Genomic DNA, 19,632 nt, shown 5'->3' with positions numbered 1-19,632 from the left:
CCTTTCCCCCCTTGTATCTAAGTAGCATCAGCCATCCTTGGGCAGGCAGCCTGGGAAAGAATCTGATCTTCCTTGTTCATATTTACCTTTCTCTGTATGATCACAGCTGTACACAGTGCTGAGAGTGTGTAGAGGGGCAGGCCTATTTATATGTTTAGAATGAAATAATAGTCTTATTTGTGTGTTCAGGGAGGATTAACCTGAGCAAGTGAGGAAAATTTAGCACTGTCCTCCTTTGTTGTCACTTTCTCCATATGGAAAATGAAAAAGTGAGAAACGGAAAGCCTCCAACATGAATGGGGACTCTTCACATGATCTTAAACCCTCAAATATCTGCATGGGCAGACTGTACAGTAAGAAAAGGCTCTCTTCTTCAGACTGTCACTTTCCATATGAAGATAGCCACAGTGGAGTTGGGGGACACACAAATTAATAAGATCCTGAATGCCTGGAGAAAGTTGCCTGGTATCTTGTATTGTGCTGTTTATATAGGAAGACAGCAGGGAAGGAGGACCTCAAGTCTGTGGGAGTCTGGAGGAAGCCTGGCCCCTTTTTCTGAAACAGCACTCCCTAGAGATGATACCTGCAGATGCCACAAGCAAATGGGAAAGCCCTAGGGAAGGCAAATGGCACAGAACAAAATCCTGCCATCTCCAACCTGCCCTATGTATCCTTCTAATTGGGAAAGAGAAGGAAGGGCTTGAGGCAGCCCTGTCCCCTTGACGTCTTCCATCCTGCTGGCCTGGTCCCACAGGTGGTGGTAATCTTTCCACCTTGTTCCCACCCTACATTTTCCCTCTACAGTAGGTTGTGTAAATTGTTGTAGTAAAGTGAGCTTGGGGTAAGATCTGAAGTTAAGTTACACTGACTTACTTTAAAAAAAAACCCTGAGTTCATGGCTGAGCAGAGATTTTAGTGACTTCATTCTCTTACTAGTTCAAATGCTAGAAGAATTGCTCCATATCTTACAAAATGTTCTTAGCCTTCACTGGTGTGCAATTCATACTGGATTCGGCTGAATAATACCTCAAGCCTGGTTCAGATTAAGTGTTTTGCAATACAAATAATCTAATTTCCTGCAGATTGCCATGTTTTTCAATTTTAATGTGATAACCAGCCTAAAGTGATAGCTAACTTGAACCTTGATGGGGTATATCCAGCCCAGGAAGCCACATTCATCATATTTTCATGTCTTAATAGATCAATGTCCTTTGTAGTGTAAAAAAATTCAAGACCATTTAGTATGTGTGGGTGAACAGTGCCAACCCTGGATCTCATTTATGCCGTCGAGCCTGACCTTTTAATTTTTAGATGTGACCTTCTGATTTACATGACTGATACACTACAGTGTGAAAGAGGTGATGCTAAGCATGCATCTGAAAACAGTGAGCATTGCTCATTTTTGTCAGCCTTGGGCTCTACTTCCTGTTCTGTGCCTATAATTATCTCTTTACTATTTGCTGTGATAATTTTCTAATGATGGCATTTGAAAGCCACAGTGGTTTCTTTCTTTCTTTCTTTCTTTCTTTCTTTCTTTCTTTCTTTCTTCCTGCCTTCCTTCCTTCCTTCCTTCCTTCCTTCCTTCCTTCCTTCCTTTTGCATCCTCTCTCCACCCACTATTACTTCACTTTCTAAACCCAAATATGTCACTCTAACTAGGGGAAATAGCAAAGCCAAGGCTCAGTGTCCTATGCTATGTCTTCCTTTATTGTGATACACATCTTCCATTTTACTACTAGCTTCCTGATATGGTTTAGTTTTAAAATTTCACACTAAGTTGAACAAAGTCTTTAAGCTTCATGGGTCAACTAAATAAATTGCTACACAGCATAGGAGGGACGGTGCCTTGAGTGTTACTAAAGTCATAAAAGGCACAAAGATACAGAGTATTTTTTATGGAAGATGATAGGTGGGCAAATAGTGGCTCTGCAGTTGCTGTTGGACTGCAATTCTCAAGAATCCTAGCCAGTGTAGTCAGTTGTGAGGGATGATGTAAACTGTAGTTGAACAATATCAGAGGGCCCACTCCAGTTGTGGAGGGTGCCTATTTTGTGCTGATTTTCCAAGGTGGTTCAGATGGAGGAATGGATGACTTGCAAGTTATTAACTAGGACTTTCCTTTCTAGGGCTATTAAGAGGTTTGTAAATGAAACAATAAGACTACACTTTTGACAGTAGTTGGCCTTTTGAAAAAGAAAAAAAACCATCTATACAATGTAGCAGGGCAATCCACATGGCTTCACTTATTGCCCCACATGTTTCACTGTTGTATTTTATATCATATGTATGTTGTGTAAGTGAGGAACAGAGAGCTGAATCCAGTTTTAGTTCTTTCTGGATGAGACCCATTGATATGATTGGAATTTAAATTAATTATTACTAACAAGCATGCACACTGCTTCTTCCAGCACGCGGCTTGCAGCATATGCCGCATATGATGCAGGCACACTTTAAAATGGTGTCCCTTGTACAAAATGGCACAATCAAGGGTGGTATTTATTTGTTTGTTTGTTTGTTTGTTTGTTTATTCATTCATTCATTCATTCATTCATTCATTCATTTATTGCATATTTTCAAGCTGTGGATGGTTGAATCCATGGATGCAGAATCCATGGATATGACCAGATGACTGTACCTTGAAACCAATAAAGCCTTGTGACTAATTGTAGTGATACTATTTACACTGGCAAATATTTGCTATCACACTTAGATCTGCCTGAAATGGTTTACTCAGAGTCTCTGGATTACAGCTCCCAAAATCTCCCAGCAAATGTAGAGAACTACTGGAACAGTTGTCAAATAATAATAATAATAATAATAATAATAATAATAATATGCTCTGGGTTTATTGCAGGTTACATAGTTGATGGAATCAGCTGTTGTCTATAGAAGGTCTTGCTTCAATAATCTACTTAGGTCTTTAAAACAGGACACAGAACTTGTGGCTGTCTTCTAAGTGCAGTCACTCAATTAATAAGAAGATTGGCAGCTGTATGCATTGTAGCTTTGCTTCCTGAAATACGTGCCTTATTTGTTACTCATCTTAATAGCCATAAGCCACAATAGATAAATTATAAAACAGTGAAACTGAGGAGAACTAACACAGCAGAGCATGCTAGCTTTAGGAAAATATATTTTTTTAAAATATATCATACTTGGGTCCCTGCAGTAAAGATGATTCATTATTTTTCATCAAGATTTAATGTATTAATATTTTAACCATCCAGAGCTTTTCATTTAAGTGTATATAACTGAAATAACTCTCCCCCCCCCCCCCCCATATAAAATTCATGTAGGGGTTCATTGTCTTTATCCAGCCAGTCTTGGTTTGATGTCATCATGCAGACTCTTAATAAGAGCCAAAGACACCACTGATTTATAGTTAGTATTGCTCCAAGCATACGGTTCTAATTGCTAAATTGGCTGACAGTATGACAGATGTGTCAGTCTAAGACCAATGTTGTTAGTGTGTATTAAGTCTGAGTACAATCAGTTTGGAGTGTCACATATTATTGTTTGTTAATAGCACTAAGAACACTGTATTAAAACCTACTGCATTTTAATATATTGCAGAGCTGACCAGGATTATTAAGCAAAAGCTTCCTGTCACCCTACCTAATGCACCTCTGATTTAAAAATCAAAGCTAAAAAGCAAAAAAGCTCATCTAATGAAAATATCTAACTGTTAAGTAGAGTATGCAGGACCTACATTCAGCTGCATGTTTGAACTAGAATAGATCCATTAATTCAATTGACTTTACATAAAGTAGGTCTAGTTGGGACTAGAGGAAGGGCAGGGGTCTTAAAATTGCCTTATCAACAGCAGAATGAGTAGACATACATGTTGCTTGACTATATTTTTCCACACAGGAGAAAATGTGTTGTTTTTCCTGTTTAAAAGTTAGGAGCCACTTCTAATTATATATTATGTTAAAGTCAGCCTATGAAAAATTCATATACAGATCTGTATCTCCTGCTGCCCTCTTTTTGAAAATGCAATTCTTCTTTTCAGGTGTTGCCTAAATCCCCCCCCCCCCTTCATCAACTGTCTTTGTGTCTCCCAAGCAGGCAAAATTTCTGTGATATGCAATGTAAATAGGAACTCTGTTTCTAGATGGAAGATGCTTCTGTAGAAAGCAATAAACTATTCTGTGAATTTAATGTTACCTTTCTTTAACTGAAGAAGTGACTGATTAGCAACTTGTGCACAATTTCATCTAAATGCATCAGAGTACTTAGAATTGTGCTAATTTCTCCACAGTTCCACATGTACAACTTGTATGATATAGTATACCAAAAACTATTACTGATTACTGATTCTGAGCCAAGGCTGCAGTAATCTCTTCTCCCTATGACTATATTAGGTGCTGGCAACTTGTGAAATGCAGCTCCCATCATCCCTCAACATTACTTCTGCTGATGTTGGTTGAAGTCTGGCAACTTCTGGAGATCCACACCCTTCCAACACTTTGGTGTAGTTCATAGCTAATAATCAGACATCCTTTAAAGCCAATTCTATAATATGCTTCTCTTGACCTTATGTACAAGCAACATGAGGACTACTCCAATATAGCTTCCATGGTCACCATTTACCCTGGGAAATCTGTTTATGTTAGCAAGATTTGGAAAATTAACTTATCAGTTCCATGCTTTTAATTTAATTAACTTAAGCAAATAAGTTATATATTTATATGGTTATATATTTCTTCTTGACTAAGGTAGCAACATTGAACATATCCTTGCAGTTAATTGTGGTAAATACAGTGGATTGCATTTTTAAATAAAAACATGTGTGTGAACATACGTATGGAATACATAATCAGTGAGGAGTGCAGTCCTATGTATGTTTCTTTAGATATAAGTCTCATTGCTGTTAACGGTGTTTGTTCACAGTGGTCTGTGTACCTGAAAACCTAATCCAATGTCATTATTTACATTTAGCTGGTTTATAGGTAACACCGTGGAGTATAAATGCTGTATACAGACTAGACTTGCTACTTGTCATCATTTGAAACAGCCATGATTGAGAAAATGTGCACACTTCTTGCTATAGTGTTGAAAGGCTTGTATTCCATTTGAATTACTGTTGCTCAACACATGCTGAAAACTTTCCCCTTAACTTATAAAGCCAGTTTTTTCTTCCTGTCATTTTTTTATAGACTGGAATCTGTATTCTAATTACCAGTTACTGCTGTAAAGAAATACATGGTGTAGACTAGAGGAAGAAGATGTTGTGTTACAGGACAAGTGGTTCATAGCCAATGTTTCTAAAGTTTTTAATAGTTGTTTCTAACTTGCTAAATAAAATAAATCCTGATTTGGATTCTCCTTGCTGAAATTCCTCTTTGCTCTGGTGTGGGCTACAGAAATGAAATGTCGACACCATTCCACTATGTTTCTTCTTGTAGTTTAACGAAAAGAGAAGAAATGCTAGATTTTAGGTTATTTAAGAAAAGGTCTTATGATGCAATGGCATCATTTAATAAACTCAGTGCTCTCCCTGAAGTTTTGTTTTGTTGAACTCTGAAAGCCCTTTTCCTGAATCCTTATGCTTGAATTTACCCATTGTGCAGACATCTATCAAGTGGACCATCAGTAGCAGTAGACATGCAGTAGTACATCCAAGTTAAAAAAAATTCCTTTGATTACTACAAATCCGTAGAGCCCTTGGGTCCAGAGCTTCTACTGCAGTGCAGCTATTTGCAAATAGGTTTTTATAGCACATTAGAGCGAGAGGAGAGTCCAAAGAAAATAGTCTTTTTCAATATTAGAACCAGCTGTGACTTTCTTGTGCGGATGACTCATTCATATTTTTTATGGTGTGGCAGAACCAGGCAAAGGACACACAGAGTCTTATTCAAGACGTTGTTTGTTTTTGCAAAGGGTATCCTAGCCACAAGCCAACTTGATCATACCAGTGTGCAACTCCATGTTTATTCAAAGCACTTTTTTCTTTCTTTCAACAGTTCCAATTATAAAAACAGAACCCACTGACGACTATGAGCCTGCTCAAACCTGTGGACCAAGGAACCAAGGATTAAGCCCTCTTTCCAAACCATATTACAGCCAGCAGATCATGATGCCTCCTGATCCTGGCTCGTGCCTTGTGGCTGGCTTCACTTCCTGTCAGCAGAGAAACACTGTGATGTCATCGTCTCCCAGCTCAAGTCCTAAGCTGCATGATCTTTCCTCTCCTGCTTACAAGTGCATCACCAACCCAGGCCACAACCATCTAGGACTTCAGCAGACCGTTGGAGGTGTCCCCACCATACAGGAAGTGCCAAGGTCTATAGTTGTGCACCCAAGTTCTCCAGATCAGTCATCTCACATCATGCTGCAGCCGCAGGTGAGTCAACATCTGAGCAGTAGCTGTTCCCTTGGTTACCAACAAACACTCTATCCCAACAGTCCCTCTTCTCCAGTTCCATCTGTAACCCAAGAGTCAACCTATTTGCAGTCCTGCAGTCCAACTCATTCATCCATAATGGGTCAGCAGCAACTGCCGAACGTACAAAGAATTGAATCTCCAGCAAATCAGCCAATGTCGTTGCCCGAGTTGCATGAGGACAATAATCATAATTTGGCCCCTATTCCTGTAACGATCAAGCGAGAACCTGAGGAATTGGACCAGTTATACTTGGATGATGGTAAGTTTTCTGCAGATGTAGAGGTTGTGTTCAGCCATTTGATGTGCCATTTTTAACCTCCTTAAGCATTCTGATGGCAAAACCTGCCAATTAACCTTGTGGAATGGTGCAGAATTCTGCTTGGGTGACCTCTGTGTGAGACCGATTTCTTTATTGTCATCAGCAATAGCTAAATGGTATAATATAAATGAAGTATTTGCATGTCCAGTAGCTACACTGCAGTATTCTTAACCAAATGGTCTTGGCTTCTGCCTATGCCAGTGGCTTGTAGAATGGCATTGATTTGGAATTGACCCTGTGCCCATCATTTGTTGTAACTGAATATATACATAGATGTCTGCTAATGAGTTAAAGGGCAAGACTGCTTTCCTTTAGTAAAGAAAGGCCAAAGTAAAAAATCTCGCTATAATGTTTCACAATTTGGCCTCTGAAGTTCAGGCTCTTGCTCCACCCACCCAAACACACCCAGCTCAAGACCCTGTCAGAGAGAGAGAAGAATAGGGACCATATATATATATATATATATTCCATTCACTACTGGATAGTTAGCATGCTAAAGTGAGCTTGTCAAACTTCCTAAGATTTATTTGTTTAGTTCAATAAAGAGTGAAATCTGGAATTTTTTACATCACTGAATTATGATATGGTGCTTACAGCCCTGATAGCTCTTACAAACTTTTGCCTTTTGCAGTTAATGGACACTGTTATATTCTATAAGAATGTACACTGTTATATAACACAGTATAATACCTAACAAAGGGGCAGTACAGATGGACAGCTCTGTGCTATCCATCTTTGCCCTGCTAAAAAAGAGATGCCTAGAGCGGCTTCTTTTTTGTGACGCCGGAAGCAGGAAGGGGCACTGCCATGACACCACTTCCAGCTACCGATGTCTGGTCATTGTACAGTGGCAGAGGCATCATGGCAGCCCTCATATGGATGGGAAGCCGCCATGATGCAGGCGTCTGTATGTACTAGGGTTCGGGAGCCTGGGGTTGTTGTGTGCTGCTGAACCCTAGTATCGGCGGTGCCACGCCGCCTTTGGCCCATGTGTACCGGGCCAAAGAAAGACTTCTGAACAGCTCTTGTTTTCAAACTGTTTCAGTGAAAGTACACATATGATTTGACTTTTAGGGAAACAAGTTGTAAAAGGCAATTTATTCTAACTTTCAGACATTCACATGACACACACCTGGAATGTGGCCACAAGCCTGGAAGAACCAAAGAGGAATGGTAAAATACCATTCCTTTTTGGCACCCAGTCAGGACCACAGGACCACAGTAGTGGCCCAGATCAGGGCCGGGCAAATGTGGCTGCTGCGGTCCCAGCAAGGACCTTTTGCGCTGTCTAATTCACCCCTATATCTGTTTCTGAACTATTTCTAAAATGAATCCTAGTTTGTAGGGCTTTTTTCAATAGAATGTGGACTTCTTCACTTGCTCCTGAAGCTGGAGGATTTTGGGATACTGCCAAAACATCCTCTTTTTATTCTCTTGTCTGAACAAAAGAGGGCATGTACCAAAACTCTTAACATCTTTTTTTTTTTTTTTTGAAAGGTGGTATTGGTCATCCCTGTATCAGAGAGAGGTCACTTCAGTTATTAATCTTATTAATGTTCCTTCTGTATATTTTGATTCCTACACCACAGAGACATTCAACTATGAAGTTATTTCCTTCCATTAAAACATCAAAAGAGTTAGTGGAGGTTATCAACAAATGTTATCTATGTAAGTGACAAGGGAACACTGTCAGATCCAACAGGAAGAGACTCCTGGAAAGTAACTGATGAGCCAACATTTCTACACAGGGCAGATATTAGTCAGTGTTTCTTTGGCTATGCTGATAACAAATAATGTTTTACAAAAACAACAACAAAAAATGACAGCCCTTTAAGGCAAAGGTCATTTTGGCCATTCCACTTCTAAAAGCTTTAAGTGTCCTGACATTTGGTTTGCCAGCAGTCAAACATTAGTTTCTGCAGACTGAACTTTTATTCTTAATTAAGGGATGCAGCATCCTTCAATTGCAAATACTGTTTGAGAAGCTAACATTAAGTAAGTTCTTTGAAACCAATGGAACAATCTCTAAATATGTTAGTCAGTCAAATTTTATTGCTTTTGGCCAATAGCCTTTGCATGTCTAAATATGTGTCTTAAGACTTGAATGAGATACAGAAAAATCTCCCCTTTACATGGGATCTGGACTGTCCTTTCATACAGTCATAGCTGTCTGGAAGCCATGTTATGGCTGTGGCTATGGCAAGCCTAAATTACAACTCTCAACAAGAATTCTCCCTCACCCCCAAGATAAGCAAGGCAGATTTTATGGGCCCCATTCCCACTGGGCAAAAAAGTGCCTTAAATTGCTGCGATTCTGACTTGGATTTTTCCCCTAAGTCGTATTCGAATCTGGTCCATCGTTCCCATTACGAAAGGGTGCAAATGGACACGGGGTTTTTTTTTTACCCATGTTCTCGTTCCCATTGAAATTTTCTTGGTTGTAATTTGAAGCAGACTTTTTTGCTCCCCATTCCCATTGCCCTTCCGGAATCTCTCTTTTTTAAAGCAGCTGTCAGTCAAGCGTCTAGGTGCTTGACGTCACAGCAATCAAGCTCTTAGGTGCTTTTCCCCTCTGGGAAAGGGAAAATGGAGCCTCTATTCCCCCAAGTCCCTTTGCCTCCCCTATTGCTCCCTGGGCTGTCTGGGGTGTGTGTGTGTGTGTGTGATCAAGCAGGCATGTAAAAAAAAGGAAAAAATAGTTTAAAATGGTGTTCAATGGCTCTCCACACACATCTATCTATGAATGTGGAGCAGGGAGGAGGTTGCCGGGGGGGGGGGGGGCGTAATGTGTTTACCACATTTAGAGGTCAATGTAGCAATTTGCTCTGTTTGGACACCCGACAGAGCGTCTAGGCAATCGAAAGCTTAATTTAAAAAAAAAGTTTGTCTACACATGTGATCACCTTACCTTGCTTCCCACTCCACCGGGGGAAAGGCTACGCAAATGAGAGGGAAATGGCGCCAGTAATGCCTTAAAGAGAACAAGCAGGTGACACCCCAGGCCAGCCCTTGAGCGCTGCTCCTCCCATCTCCAAGTTCCCGAATCAGACACCCTTGTCATTCCCATTCATTTGTCCCGAATCTGACTCGGGAGGTGCAAGAAAAACCTCCAAAAAAGTACAGTCAAATTAATCTGATTTATCCACCATTGATTTGGGTTTTTCCAGGAAAAATCAATTCATGGGGATCAGATCCGAATTCCAATGGGAACGAAATTATCACAATGAGGATCGAATGCGCGCTCAAATGGGAACGATGCCCCCATAATTTGAGTCTTGATCCGCGTTATAAGCCAGTGGGAATGGGGCCATGAATAAAGCTGTCGCAGGATATTTTACTGCCTCACACAGAGGACAAGATAATGCCTTTCCCCCATTCCTTGTATCAGCCAGATGGGTAGTGGAATTATGATAGGACAGAATTTCTCATTTCATGAGAGCAGCAGACTAGCTTAGGTGGAATGTAGGACATGCCATGTGGCACAAACAGCTTTATACCCTGGCACGTTATCACTGCTTCCCATTTCTCAGTATTTCTTAGTTGAAGCTAGTCCTATGTATTAAAAAGAATCTAACTTGTTGAAGGCTTTCACGGCCAGCATCCATACTTTTTTCTGGGTTTTTCAGGCTATGTGACCATATTCTTGAAGAATTTATTATTGACATTGCACCTGCATCTGGGGCTGGTATCTTCATCTCCATCCTCTAAAGATGCCAGCCACAGATCCAGGTGAAACATCAGGAATAAATTCTTCCAGAACACAGCCACATAGCCTGAAAAACCCACAAAAAACTAAGAACTATTAAGAGTTTCCTGTGATACAGTTATATCACTATGATTCCACTTTAACTGTTGTGGTTGCAGTCTGTGGACTCCTGGGAGTCTGTAGTTTTGAGAGGTCCAGATCTCTCTGGATGATATATGTAAGTATCCCTCCTTAAACTGGAAACCCCAGGATTCCATAGGATTCAAGTATAATTAAAGTTAAAGTGAAATAACAGTGCTATAATTGGGTAGTGGGAAATGGCCTCTGGTAGGTGGTTTATATCAATGATGATACTGTTGTTGCCATTGATGTTTAATAGGTACTAATGATGCTGAAAAGAAAATGTCATACATACTTTCAGACAGAGGCCAGGAATCAGCATAATGCTACTGAAGTGAAAACCTTGCTAACACATTCATGTTGGATTACACACAGTTTTGCAAGGAGTTGTCCATACAACTGCATAAGAGATAGTGTACCTCTTGCACAATTTCTTGTGTAACCGCAGGGGTGGCCAGTTGATCTGCTGTTGTGGCAATAATAAATCCACTGTTCTGTTTTACTAATGCTCCTCCTGCACCTTCAACCTGGACCTGGAGCTCTTCTGTTGCTTGACCTTGTCCCTTCAGAGATTTGGCAAGGGCAGAGTCCTGTTCAGTGTGAATCGGCTCTGGGAGGAAAGGCAGTAAAACCAAGAATGGTTTCACTGTCCTTGAAGCAACAAACGCAGCAACTGCCTCATGTAACCCCTTGCACAACGGAATCTGTTTTGGATGCCACCCTTGTACTGATTCTGAAATGCATAACCACTAGAACACACTGTCACCATTGGATAAAGGCCACAAATTGCCATTAAACTGAAACTAATCAGAGTGTACTAAATCTCAATAAGAATTTGAAAACCATTTATTCCATCTACGTTTATTCTTTTCTTATTTTTAAAGGAAACCCTAAAAAATGACAGGGGGAGAATATATGCTATTCTCTTTTTTGTTTTTGAAGAAAACAGTGCTCTAGAACTGTTCTGCTGATAATTACTTTCCTCCATGAGGTTACATCCAGACTGTAGCCCCATTCCAGCAGAGGGATGCTTAATCCCAATTGATTTGAATTGGTTTAAGTATACCTAACTATGGCCCCATACAGACAAGCCAAAATAAAGCTGCTTCGGGTCACTTTAGAGGTATGCTGTTTAAATGATGCATGCGTCCTAAGAGTCCAGAAGCTGCTCCAAAGCTGCATTCCAGGCCTTAGACTAGATCATGGCTTTGGTGTGGCTTCCAGACTCTTAGGACGCATGCATCATTTAAACAGCATACCTCTAAAGTGACCCCAAGCAGCTTTATTTTGGCCTGTCTGTATGGGGCCTATGTGTTGTTTAAAAGACTTCAGTAAAAACGTCATTCCATTTCAGTGAGATTAACTGTATATCTGAGGTCATAGCTTTTTGTAATGCAAGGCCAAAATTACCTCTCAGCCCATAACTCTGGAGCAGCTCCATTCATTTCTACAGTACTGCTTTGAAGGTGTGGATTGCACCTGCATTTACCTAATTCCATCATCTTTCTGTCCAGACTGAGTGCCTCTCTTGTTCTTGAAAATCTATCCTAAGTTACTTGAAATAATTTTGGAAAATGGAATACAGGAACTAAAATGTTTTCTCTCTTTGTGCTATTCATTTTGGTTGTCCCTTTTCATCTTAATAAGGGCTTAGCTTGACAGCATTATATAGTTTTTTAATATGTCTTATGAAAGGGTATATACCATGAACAAAGAAATGGCTGGGTTTTTGATCTGTAACTGACAGCATCTATCCAAAGCACCTCATCAGCTTCTTGTCAGTGCCAGTTGGGGTTTTGCCCCTTGTAATTGTCTGTGCACAGCTGTGAGTTTTATAGCACTTTGCCCATGAATGCATACATTTCAACTGCTTTCTTAAAAAAATAAAAGGTAAGTTGGGAGTATTAAACTCTCATGTAAGTATGTAAAAAAGGCAAAACCACAGGCAAAGTGTTATTGAAAGCTGTAGCCTAACCAGCCATTTTAAAGGTGTCTCTTAAAAATAACTTTTTGCAGTAAAAGCTGGGACTTATGGAGGTAATATGAGCTATTGCTAATGTCCTTCCCATGAATTGCTTACACTGTTGAACTGCTAGATGTCTGACATGTCCATATTTCTCCTATATGGCATATATTAAATTCTCTTGCCTCTGCACCATATGTTCAAGGGGAGTATATGTGTGTGTGTGTGTGTGTGTGTGTTTTAAATTTATATATAAATTTGAAATGCACATGATTTGGTCATATAGTTTATTTGAACAGGAACTATACCAGACAGAATTATTCTTGCGTTGAAATGTATCCTTTTTCATGCACCTCAGCTTTGTGATTAAAGGGATTGGCTCTCCAGGCATTAAGTTTAGTCTGCTGCTGCCACAATTATGCCTTTTTAAAACTTCTGAGTATGCTCAGTGATTTCCAGTAGTCCAGATGTCATTAGAACATTAGAACAACATGCAGATACTCTGCAAACCCAATGTGTCGACATGTTGGATTGGCTTTTGAGCCTCCACCACCAATACACCCACCCACCACCCTTCCTCTCTTTCGACCTAGTCTAGCAGCTCTGGAGGAAAACAAAAGGCCTTCCTCATGGAAAGTTTTAGTAAAGCTGGCTGTGTGCCCAAGTTGAAGACCCCTCATTTATAATGATGATTGAAAGTGTGCATACTACTCTGGGTCACTGACGTTGAGGACGACAGTTAGACAAGATGGGTAGAGATATGTGGAAATAAAGAGCTCAAATAATTCATTAGGGTCAAACCTTTAATGGACCTTAATGTCTACATTTGAGAGGTGGGCCATTAAATGAAACCACACTAGGTCAGGTCACAATATTAAATTTCTCTTTTTGCTACAGCTACCATCTTTTTCAAGAAGGTGCTGTCTCAGAGAATCCATTCAAAGTGCTTGGGCAAGTCAAACTCTCTCAGCCTCAGTGGAGGGCCAGTCTTGCCAAGAAAACCCATGATGACATCACCATAAATTGGAAATTGATTGAAAGCAAAAAACACAACAAAATCAGAATATAATTTCATTGCCTACTAGAGTCATGCCAAGCCCTGCCTCATCCAGTTCCCAACTTATTTCTAATGTTCCCTGTTGCAGTGTCAGAGGCTTAAAAGGGAGAGAGAGTTGATAAAATAGATGAAAAATTAGAGGAAAAGGAGAGAGTCTGGTAGACACCATTTGATTGCTGAAGAGTCAAAGCATTTGAGGACAGAAGCACATTGAGTCTTGTAAGATTATGTCAAATTCAGTGCATGGAAAAGTCACTGTTTTGTTCTGTCACCTCACAGAATTCTCTAGTAAACATAGTCATGCTGGTTTCCAAATTCTAGGAGTTGAAATTCAAAAAACTAACTTTCCCAAGCTCTGTTCAGGTAATTCCCTATGGGCCCATTTTACACTGGCAGTGTTCTATACCAATTGACAGAGGCCTTTGAAGCTTGTGAGAGCACAATCAGGGACACAAAACTCTTCAGATACTGAGATCATCACTGTTGTTTGAATTTTTATTTTTTATTTTTTTGTAGTTCATTTAGTCTCTAAGTACACTATAAATAAGGGAGAAATATATATGATAATATAGTGGGAGAAAAAAGGGAAGAAGGGCTTACATTAAACAAATGCTGTTTCCCAGTTTTGACCATCCAAATGTAAGAAATTGAACAGCACCATTACTGTTCTTAATGAGAAGGAGTATATGTTTGATGGGGAATGGTATAGGAAGCCAGTGGAGGGAATGTGAATATGAGTGTCACATGGCCTGAATGAGGAGGGAGATGAACGATTTCAGCAGGTGTGAGAAAGGTTCAGTCATCAAAGAGAGAGATGAACCAAAGTTTTAATGGTAAAAAAGTAACAGGAGCTTTTTCTGTGCTGTATAAGGAGAAGTTATATAGTTGGTGACAGAACCTAAGATAATGCCAAAGTTTCAGTGTGTGATTGATTGGTTGGTGGTAGAGTAAGGAATACAGGAGAGAAAGATAAGACCCAGTGTTGTGTAACAGTTTGAGTGCTTGACTTTGGCAGACCATGGTTCAAATCCCCACTCAGTCATGGAAACCCACTTGGATGACCTTGGGCAAGTTATCTTCTCTCACCCTTAGGAAAGGGCAAATTGCTGATTAAATCTATCTAAGAAAACCCCATAATAGGGTCACTATAAGTCAGGGTCAACTTGAAGGCAACTCTAATTTCCTGAAAAATAGGTTATTGAGCAATAAGCTATTATTGAATAACAACAAGGAGACGGCAAAGGTAAACATGTTGAGTTTGAAATAGTTAAGAGATTTCCAAATGGAAATAGGCTACAGGAGATACCATTAATTCTAAAGCAATGAAGTTCGGAGTGTGGCCTCTGAAACTAGGTATTCTACAAGGATAAATTCAGTAATGGTGGACCATGTGCCCCACCTGAGAATGCTGGGTGGATGTATCGCAAGCTAAAAGTGCAGCATGCCACAAGGCATAGACAAAGAGCCCATGCTGGAACACACTTCATAATCCTCTGCAGTGCTGGAGGAGTGTACAATGGACAGATCAAATTGGATAAAGTTCCCTGAGGAGAAGACGTTTGAATTCCACTACTCTACATAATCAGTGTCTAAAGATGCTCAGATGTTTTTGTAAAAGGACTGAGATCCTTTGCTGTCTTTTGCATTGACAGTGTTCAAGAGTTTTGTTGTGGCTGAAAAGCAGTGCTAAATATTAAAAAACAAGGGAAAAGAGTACCGTCGTGTACAGCCCTGCAGATGCAATAAACTGAAATGCACATAAATGTGTTCATTTTACATCAAATTTTCAATTAGACAAATGCACCTATTCTTAAATGCTGGATAAGTTACTTAGACTAGAATACCTCTTCCAGAAATAAATGGGAAGGCAACTGAGAATCTCTTCCATTCTTCAGTTGTTCATTTTCTTCCATAATGCCATTTGATATAGGAAGGTTTTAAAAATTTTCTCATAATTTTGCTCGGTGGATAAGGCCCTGCTGTGCATAAGTTATATTAACATTTGTTTGCTTATATGCCTGGGCTGCTCCCCTCAGAAATGTACACTGTGCAGAAACAGAGCCTTTTCCCCCAAGAAAGCATTATTCAGATGCTTGCATTCATCATTGGAATATGATATTTGTTTGAAATATTTCTGGGGAGTGTCACTGGAGAGCTGCACAGTGTTGGCAGATGAGTCCACAGCCACTGTGGGAGCTGCTTAAACTCCCGTTACTCTAATGACCTGGCCTGTCTTAACAAAAATGCTTCTGGAGAAATTATTTTTCTAAAAGTCGGCCAGTAGCCAAGGTGGGGCCAGTGAGAAGCCTTGTCTCTTTTCATCAAGATTTTGGCCAACCCTATCAATTGCGTAAGATCTGCAGATGTAGCAAAGAGCAGTAGCTCCAGTGGCAGGCTCTTTTATGAAGAGCGGATTAGGATATCCTGGGTGGACATTGGCTTTAGTGGGAGGAAATATGGGTGCTTGTGTTCAGAAATGTGTTTGAAATTTCAGGTAATTGGGTGTCCTTGGCCATGTTGAGGATGAGAGACTTCAAGATCAGATCCTTCTGGATCAATGCCAGTAATCTCATTTGGTGTACAGAAGAATGAGGCAAACAATCAGTAGGAAACAGGCAACCTTGTAATGATTTGTACTGGTAATAACTAAATCCAGGAAGTTGGTCTGCAGAATGGTGTGTGACTAGCGGAGGGTGTGAGAGACACCCGGGAGATCAGAAGATCCCAGACAAGATGGGGCAACTTGGAAGGCACAGCTGATCAATAACTATACTGAAGCTTAAAAGTTGGGAAGAACACAGAACCAGAAAGGCAGGTAGCAGGAAGCAACTTGTTGTGGACTTGTTGCATTGACAGCAAGATCTGAGACATGTGCCAGTCATATTTACACAGAAAAACAGTATTGACTAATCCCAGTTCAAGACATTGAGCAGAAAGTACAGCTCTAATATATGCTTGGAGCAGCCAATTCCTGGCTTTGAGGTTGTCTCGATCTGGCATTTGCCTGAACCAGAACATGGTGGTTTAGGAAACAGCCATAACATTTGTGAGTGAATGGAGGATTTTGATACCAATAGAATGCACATTCCCTATGTATATTGCATATAGATTATAAAAGGTAAAGATATTCCCTGTTGACAAGGTTGTCAAGTTGTGTCCGACCATAGGGGGCAGTTCATCTTCGTTACTAAGCCACCCCCTATGATCGGACACAACTTGACAACCTTGTCAGAGACTACTCTGTGATCATGTGGCCAGCATGATTGCAAAGAATGCTGTTTCCCTTCCCACTGAAATTGTACCTGTTTATCTACTTGTATTTGCATTCTTTCAAACTGCTAGGTTGGCAGAAGCTGGGACTAGTGACAGGAGCTCACCCCATTATGCAGCACGTGGGCCTTGAACTGCCAAACCTGCCGATCTTGCAATCAAAAGAGTCAGTGTCTTAACTACTTGAGCCACTGCATGCCTTGCATATAGGCGATAGATGGATGGATGGATGGATGGATGGATGGATGGATGGATTATACCTATATAGATATAGAAACAAATATATAGGCATAATCTATCAGGAATTCAATCAGTCAAATAAATTATGAATATACATTAGAAGTAGGTTTAGCCCTGGAAGATGATATGATAATGTAAGATATCTTAGCAATGTATGTTACAATAAAATAGGTCTTTGCTCAATGGTAATGCTCCCCTATTTAGTCCAAGGAGGCCTCACCAAACCTGGTTAGCAATCAAAAATGCAGAATTGTTACTGTCATTGAGCATAGTTGTTGACAGTCAAAAACCAGAATTGATTTTGAGAAATAATGTGAAGCACATGTTATTGTTTCTCTGGCAGATGAGATGAAGAATAGCGGATTGTACACTTACTTGGTAACAGTATTCATTTATTTATTTTTTAGAAAATTCAGAAAATGGGCATTGATAATAAGCTTTCTTGGTTCATAACTTGTGATAGCATGACACATGGACTCACTGTGATTAGTGAAATGCCAGCCTTTCATTTCTCAGGAACTAGATCCATGTTTTGACCAAGGGGAAAAACCCAAACATTTCTGTGATAATTTGTATAAAATGTTTTAGTATGCATTCCAAATTTGGAAAATGCACAGTTTGAATTTTGGTTAAAAAAAGTCAGCAATGAAACCTGTGCTGCAAATATAGACCACTGAACATAGAATGTCATTAGTGCAATGTATTAATTTCATTATATTTCTATTCCCCTTTTATTGTATGGAAGTCAAGGAGAACCCTAGTAGTATACAGTTCATTCACTGACCTAACCCTGGACTATAGTCTCAGCAAGCTGCTGCCTCAGATGTCTTCACACCATGGCCTGTGACCAATTTACTTTCTATTGACCAGACCCACCATAACTTACCAAGCTATCTATAATGGCTGTCTATCAGATATATACGTAATAGCTGAGTTTGGCTGCATTTGCACTGCAGAAATAATCCAGGTTGACACCACTTTATTGGTCACGGCTTAATGCTCTGGAATTCTGGGAACTGTCATTTGTTGTGGCATCAGAGCTCTCTGAAAGAGAAGGCTAAATGCCTCACAAAATTACAGTTCCCAGAATTTCATAGCATTGAGCCAGTTAAAATGGTATCAAACTGGATTTTTTCTGCAGTGCAGACATAGCCTTTTTGAGGCAGGGACCAGCCTTTGAAAAGTGACCTGTGATGCAAGGGTGGACAGAAGCAGAGCTTTGACATTCTTTTTATAAAAGGACTACAAAACCCAGAATCCCCCAGTCAGCATTACCAGTTGATATGACTAGTAGATTTTGGAAAACTATGAGCAGAAGATAGCTGAGGATCTATTAGTAGCTTTCTTGGTGAGTTTCTAGTTCTAAATTGTTTAACAACAAGAACTACAAGTTTCCTGAGAGGATTTCAGAAGCTGGTTTTTCTGTGAAAAGACTGTGAGCTCAATTCTGGTACTAACAACAAATTCCTGTTTTAAACATGTACTCGAAGGCACTCTGTGCCTTAATTCCAAGTGAATCTTCTCACTTTGATTCACTCTTTTGCCCATAGTTTTAATCAGTAGACTTCCAGATCCTAATAAAACTAAAGACCTTGCAAACCTTAAAAACTGTCACATTTCCTCTAAAAAAACATAGCTTTAAAAAATTTATTTCCCCTTTCATGTTCATTAGGGACAAACTAGCATCTTTTTCAAAAGTCCTAGCCAAATTGATGTGCAGCTAAGAATTTTTCTTCTTGGTGACTTGAAATAGAGAATGTGGTAATGCTACTGTGTGTCAGTGAAATATACATAGCTGATGTTGCTGAATATTCTTTGGGCATCCATTGAATGAAATGTCCCAAGAAGGTGAGGTCAGATGAAGGAAGCTGTCTAAAACAGTGCTGCAGTTAGTAGCTCAAAAATCTAATTTATAATATTTCAGCTGCTGGCGCAGTTTTCCATCTATCCATCTTTTCCTCTTTTACTTTTTTTTTAGTTTTATCTTTTATGGAAAGCATAATACCAAGTGTAATATCTCTATCATTATTAGTATTTGAAAATTTGAAATTAATCTGTAAACCATTCCAAAACCTAATCTTAGACTAAGCTATGTGCTTGACATCACCCTCGACTCAGATTGTCTGGAGTATCCATTAAGAACAATTTCAGCCCATAACTATTGCAGCCAACAGTCAATTAACATGAAATGTGTATAGTGACTTTCAAGGAACTTGTGTCACATTTTAAAAGACAACCCATACGAATCAACTTTGGAGATGTATGGATGTAGGTATGTACAGTATGTAAAGACTATTTACAATTAATAATAAGAATAGCAACATGACTGATTGAAGGGGGGAAATACCTACTTAGGGTCTCTCAGTGTTCATTTCAACCCAGTGATTGCCTTCATTTGCTCATCACTGGGCACAATGGTTTTGAACACATGATGGTAAATATTTTCAAACAAGGCTGCATGGGAAGTTGTCATTTACATGGTCACTGCTTTGTTTTTCCCCCATTTTCTTTATATTATCTGCACTAGTTGGAAACATGATTTCAGATGAGACCTCTCCTATCACATGCT

General features: G+C 39.7%; 1 protein-coding gene across 4 annotated transcripts in view; it reads left to right on the top strand.

Annotated features, from left to right (window-relative positions):
• NFATC1 (nuclear factor of activated T cells 1) overlaps positions 1-19,632 on the top strand; it is a 155,240-nt gene that overhangs the window by 112,840 nt on the left and 22,768 nt on the right. For 3 of the 4 annotated variants that reach the window (XM_089516901.1, XM_089516900.1, XM_089516899.1), the window contains one exon: positions 5,967-6,647. In XM_089516901.1, coding sequence (XP_089373027.1) covers positions 5,967-6,647 — 681 coding nt within the window. The remainder of the gene's footprint in view (positions 1-5,966; positions 6,648-19,632) is intronic. The other variant, XM_089516902.1, reaches the window with a different exon arrangement.

The sequence above is a fragment of the Sceloporus occidentalis genome, unplaced genomic scaffold (genome assembly GCF_023333645.1).
Source record: "Sceloporus occidentalis isolate IW3139 unplaced genomic scaffold, rSceOcc1.0.p SCAF_3, whole genome shotgun sequence".
In the NCBI taxonomy this organism is placed as follows: Eukaryota; Metazoa; Chordata; class Lepidosauria; order Squamata; family Phrynosomatidae; genus Sceloporus; species Sceloporus occidentalis.
The sequence above is the reverse complement of the archived record's forward strand: the minus strand, read 5'-3'. Positions and strand labels throughout refer to the sequence as shown.